Source organism: Pseudomyrmex gracilis, unplaced genomic scaffold (assembly GCF_002006095.1).
Source record: "Pseudomyrmex gracilis isolate BER0280 unplaced genomic scaffold, ASM200609v1 scaffold_907, whole genome shotgun sequence".
Classification (NCBI taxonomy): Eukaryota; Metazoa; Arthropoda; class Insecta; order Hymenoptera; family Formicidae; genus Pseudomyrmex; species Pseudomyrmex gracilis.
Window position 1 is genome coordinate 1 of NW_018021491.1, and position 6,184 is coordinate 6,184.

Consider the following 6,184-nt stretch of genomic DNA (forward strand, 5'->3'; position numbering starts at 1 on the left):
GAAGCAGTTTTTTTGTGCTTGCATACCAAAGAACACCTCTTTGTAACGATTCACCCACTTGCTGACGAACTGTTTCGACTTTTGCATGTATTTTGCAGCAGCCGTTTGAGTCATTTGAGGTTCTTTGAGATGCAAGCACAAAAAAAACTGCTTCGAAGCGCGAAGCGTAAGCGGTACTCATTTTGGAAAAATACAAAGGATCGAATTAAAAACAACAGTCAGCTAATTTTCCTTCATAAAGCATGAAGGACTATACTGCCCTCTATATGAGAAAAAAAAATTACAGCAATTTTATTATCCGATCGCTAGTAATCGTGACTACGCTCTTATGTGACCGACTGTATACCAATCAATTTTTGTGCAGTATTCCGATTCAATCTTAAATGTTCCTTAAATTCTTCATCTGTCCAAGAGTCAATAATCAAAAGATAGTCTTCAATTCGATGTCTCTTTCGGCCAGTTGTTAAGTAATGCAGAAGAGGAAAAAGTAATAAGTCTGCATGATCTTCGTCGCTACTGTTACTGGACGAACTGACGCTATCTGTACTGCTTGATTTTTCGATTGCATTATCAGAACTTGTTTCATCAGAACTGTACAAGTTAGGACTTTCTATAAATTGATACATAATTTTTGTTTTTTTCTGCAAAATATAATCATATTTATATTTTAACGTGATTGTTAATAATCAGTCATGTTTCATTTGTACTTACTTTACACATGTTAATAATCCTTTTAAATGTCTTGATCCGTACGTTTGCTAAGCCGAAATGGATAATGGATATGTGATTTAAAAACTCACTATTTTATAAGCAAACTCTAGCGGTCTAGTTCAGAACTAAACGCATTCCATTAACCATCTAAGCACGGTGTTTGGCCGTGTCACACAGTGTCAATCTGTGTTCTGTAAATGGAAAACTCCCACAGTGTTCAACGGAAAGTTTGTCGCGGGTGAAAAAACGAGTGTAAAATCGTTCAATACGCGCAATCGCGCATTGTATCACTCGTCGGATCTGCGCGAGTGGTACGATCGAGACGTGATGGATGCAACAATAACCACTCTGGAGGAGTTCCAAGAACGCAACAGCGGCTGGGCGTTGACGCAGATACTGAACCTCACAGTGAATGTGAACAGTCACAATCCGATGCGCGCAGGATGTCAGATTAAAATGTCGCGTGAGATTCAGCTCAAACACGCGGTAGTGAACGTACAGTCGCTGAACAATGCGTGTTTCGCGTGAGCAGTGGTCGCCGCATTGTATCCTAGTGCTAAAGACTCACATCAACCGTCGCAATATCCCGCGTACGCGAGTGTGTTGAACTTTGATGGAATAGAGTTTCCAATGACATTGCGTCAAATCGCGCGTTTCGAACGCAACAACAACGTGTCCGTAAACGTGTTTACGGCGGCGGAACAGGGACGCGGATACGTGCCGCTGCATCTCACGTCGAACAAGAAGGAGAAGCATGTGAATCTACTGTATGTTCCCGATCAACACAATGGACACGTGAGACACTTTGCGTGGATAAAAAATTTATCGCGTTTAGTCAGCTCGCAATTGAGCAAAATGAAGACAGCAAAGTACATATGCGATCGGTAAGTACGAACAATTGGCGTAACTGTAACAACAATGGTGAATAAAAAAAGTAATTTTCTAAATTGTGAGATAGTGAACTCATTAATCAATGTTGCGTGTATTGTTCGTTTATTGCAACACGTACATAGATGTCTACACTACTTCTACACGAGCGATAAGCTGGCGGTACACACCACGGATTGTGAAAGATTGAACAACAGCGCAATCATTCTTCCCGCTGAAAGAAAGAATTGTTTGAAATTTGAGAATTACAACAACAAGGAACGGGTTCCAATGGTGGTGTACGCCGACTTGGAGTGCGTACTCGAGAAACAGGACAAAGAGGAAAACGCATCGAGCGCGCACAAGTATCAAAGACACAGTGTGTTCAGCATCGGTTATTACGCGAGCTGCGAGCACATTGACATCGGATACAGATCTTATAGAGGCGAGAACTGTGTGCAGTGGTTCGTAAATAATTTGCACGATCTCGCGAAACGTGCAAAGACCATATTCGCGACAAATGTACCCATGGTGAATCTCACATCGACGGAGCTCGAGCGGTTTAGGAACGCCAAGTGTTGCCACGTTTGCGAACGACCGTTTGAGCGAGATGACATGAGAGTGCGCGATCATTGTCATCTGACGGGACGCTTCAGAGGACCCGCGCACTCCGCATGCAATCTGAATTACAAACAGGTCTACGTTGTTCCCGTTGTGTTCCACAACTTGTCGGGATACGACGCGCATTTTATTATCAAGGATGTGGCCACCGCTTTCGAGGGTGAGATCAACGTGCTGCCCGTGACAAAAGAGACCTACATATTGTTCACGAAACATGTGAGCAGTACTTGAGATGAAGACAATCAGAAGTGCGTGCAACTGCGGTTCATCGATTCGTACAAATTTCTGAGCACAAGCTTAGAAAAGCTCGCGTCCTATCTCGACAAGAGCGAACTGCGAGTGACTCGAACGAAATTCGACGATTTCTCCACCGAGGACTTCGAACTGCTCACGCGAAAAGGTGTGTTTCCATACGAATATGTGGACAGCGTCGACAAATTGTTAGAAACAAGTTTGCCACCGCGCGAGGCGTTTTACAGTTCGTTGACCGGTGAGACTGTGACGGAGAGCAAGTACGCGCACGCGACGAACGTCTGGCGACGATTCAATATCGATAATTTGAAATCTTACAGCGACCTGTATCTGAAGACAGACGTACTTTTGCTTGCCGATGTATTCGAAAACTTTCGTCGCGAGTGCCTCGCGAGTTATGGACTGGATCCCGCGCACTACTACACGCTGCCGGGATATACATGGGACGCCATGTTGAAGTATACTCGTGTGACGTTCGAGCTGTTGGCTGACATCGACATGGTAATGTTCGTGGAACGCGGCATACGCGGCGGTTTGAGTCAATGTTCAAACAGATACGCCCGCGCTAACAACAAGTACGCGCAATCGTACGATCTATCCGAATCGTCGTCGTATCTGATGTACTACGACGTTAACAATCTCTACGGATGGGCAATGTGTCAACCGCTTCCATATGGTAACTTTGCATGGGTGGAGAACGCAGACGAGTTTGATGTGACAACGGTCGTCGCGGACAGCGACGTTGGCTACATACTCGAGGTCGATCTGACGTATCCGAAAGAACTGCACGACGAGCACAGAGATCTACCCTTTTGTCCAACGCGCGAGGAGCCGCCTGGTAAACATGGAAAGAATCACGTCAAACTGCTCGCCACAGTGTTCAACAAGAAGCGATACGTGATTCACTACCTCAACCTGCAGCAGTGTCTGCGATACGGGCTTCGCCTGACGCGAATACATCGAGTACTGCGGTTCTCGCAATCGCCTTGGCTGCGCGGATACATCGAACTGAATACCCGATTCCGCGCGAACGCCACCAACGAGTTTGCAAAGAACCTTTACAAACTCATGAACAACGCGGTGTTCGGCAAGACTATGGAGAACGTGCGCAAGTACACCGACGTACGACTCGTTACAAAATGGGAAGGACGATGCGGTGCGGAGGCGATCATTGCAAAACCAAACTTCCACAGCCGCAGCGTGTTCGCTGAAGATTTAGTGGCCATAGAACTGCGTCGTTTGGAAGTTTTATTCAACAAACCGTTGTATGTTGGTATGTGCATACTCGACATATTGAAGACCTGTCTATACGAATTCCATTACGACTACATGGCACCGTTGTATGGTTACGATTGCAAGATCCTCTACACCGATACCGATAGTTTGATATACCACATAAAGTGCGAGGATGTGTACGAGGATATGAAGCGTGATATCGCTCGCTTCGATACGAGCGACTATCCAGCGAACAATCCATACAATATGCCTTGCGCAAACAAGAAGGTACCGGGACTTATGAAGGATGAGAACAACGGTGCTGTTATGACGGAGTTTGTGGGTTTGCGCGCAAAGATGTACGCGACTCGAGTGGGCGACAGCAAGTGCACGAAGAAGGTGAAAGGTGTGAAGAGGAGCGTCGTCGCGAGAACGATCACCTTCGACGATTACGTGCAATGTCTGCGGAACGCAACCGAACTGACGCGACAGCAGTCGTGCATACGATCTCAGTTGCACGAGGTGTTCACCATGTCAGAACGGAAGCTCGATCTGAGCCCGCACGATGACAAGCGGTACATCATCAATGGATCGACCGACACCTTACCGTGAGGCCACTACAAAATCCCTAACTTAGATTAGATTATGTTGATGATATAATAATAATACATTAAATGAAGTATATGTAATTGTTTTTATTGTATTAAAAAAAATATGTACTACTTTATAAATATAAGAATTAAAGAGAGTACACATAGCGTAATAATATTAGACCACATTGTTCTTATTTATCCAGAAATTGTGTGAATTGTTTAGTCCCAACCACTTGACCAACACCTCGTTGCCTCAGCGACGCAGAACCTTTTCTACCAGATACACGTCTGGATGTTTAACCGCGTGCAACTCGTGCTCATAGAATCCGCCGGCTATTGGTTCACCGCGATAATCCTCGAGCAGATAGGTCGCTGGTGAAGTTTGTTGCACCTTTTTAACGCGGAACACCTCGGTGGTCCAGTTTGGAGTATAACCCTTCGCAAAGACAGTTTTGTACTTGCTCACGCACACAGGATCGCCGACTCTGAATCGCGCCGGTCCTGCGATTTTGACGTTGCTGTACACCGTGCGCAGGAGTCGCTCGCTCGAAGCCGGCGTTACGTCGATCGGCCGCGCGCCGATGGTGCGATGCTTGCGCGCGTTGTACTCCGCTACAAGTCGTTGCAGATCGTCGATCCAGCGATACAATCTGTTTAGCGTAAACATTTTCCACATGTTGTTCTTGAGCGTGCGATTGAAACGCTCAACCACCGACGCTTTCATAACAGAATATGTGAAGTAGTGATTGACACCGTGCCGATGCATCAGATTTTCTACATCCGCATTGTAGAACTCCTTGCCGCGATCGGTTTGCAGATTCGTTGGACAACAATCGTCGGCGCGAAAGATCTTCGCAAACGCCTCAGCGACCTCTTTGCCGCTCTTGCTCTTAAGCGGCAACGCCCACGCGTACTTGCTCAACACATTGATGACTGTGAGAATGTAGTTGTGATCTTTGTTCTGGCAAACGTAAAGACGCATCTCGACCACATCGGCCTGCCACAGATCGTCGTAACCGCGCACTATGACTCGTCTGCGTGGAAAGTTGCGTCGCGCGGGCGCGTGCAGTTCCTCTGCGATCTCTCTCTTCTCGATGCTCATGTTGACTTTGGCTGCCTGTCTCGCACGGTCTTGCGCAGGTTAGTGTGGATAAAGTCTTTTCACTCACTCACTAACTAACTTTTTTGTCTGTTCCGTGCACACATTCTCTAACTGTACTAATCGATCGTACGCGTTTGTTCGCAGAGTCTCAATCGCCTCTCCCGCTTCTTTGCAAAATTGCTCCAGATCTTTTCTCAATTCTTCTATCTCACGCGGATCCGCACTCCGCGGTCTCGTCTCCAGCTGCAACAATCGGTCGTACGCGTTTGTTCGCAGATGTTCAACGGTCTCAGTTCTTTGCTCGACTGCTGCTCGTATTTTTTAAGATCATCGAACTCGCGTCGATCGACGAAATGTTTCGCGCTCTTCGACAACCGCTCGTCCGTTGCCTCGACGCATGACAACGCAATCGCGGAGCTATTTCGCAGATTACCTACAAGTTCCTTCAATTGTGTAATAGCCGTCGAAAGCGCGACCACGTTCAAGCTTAGGATATCTAGTCCAGTCAATAGGGAACAAAAACCACCATTTTTTGCAAAAATGTTTAACCGATTTCTGAGTACATTATCGTTTAGTGTGCGCTTCACTGATAGACCCCTACTATCATGTATCTAAAATTTTGTCCCGGAACTTGTTACAAATGATGGTTAAAAGTGTGAAAAATGAGTTTTTCGCTTTTATCGAGGAAGAACTGCTAGTTAGAGAAAAAAGCTTTAAATAAAAGTTGTAGATATTGAAAATATCTTTCGTTTAAGCTATTAATCGAATGAATCGAGCAAATATTTATCGAGATAATTGTAAAAAACACCCAAAAATGACTGTT

General features: G+C 45.7%; 1 protein-coding gene across 1 annotated transcript; it reads left to right on the forward strand.

Moving 5' to 3' along the window:
- Window positions 1-768: 768 nt before the first annotated feature.
- Window positions 769-4,278, forward strand: LOC109861654. Its single transcript, XM_020441385.1, has 5 exons — window positions 769-783; window positions 889-1,156; window positions 1,244-1,595; window positions 1,725-2,359; window positions 2,438-4,278. Exons 1-5 carry the CDS (start codon window positions 769-771, stop codon window positions 4,276-4,278), a joined length of 3,111 nt encoding a protein of 1,036 aa, XP_020296974.1.
- Window positions 4,279-6,184: the final 1,906 nt, after the last annotated feature.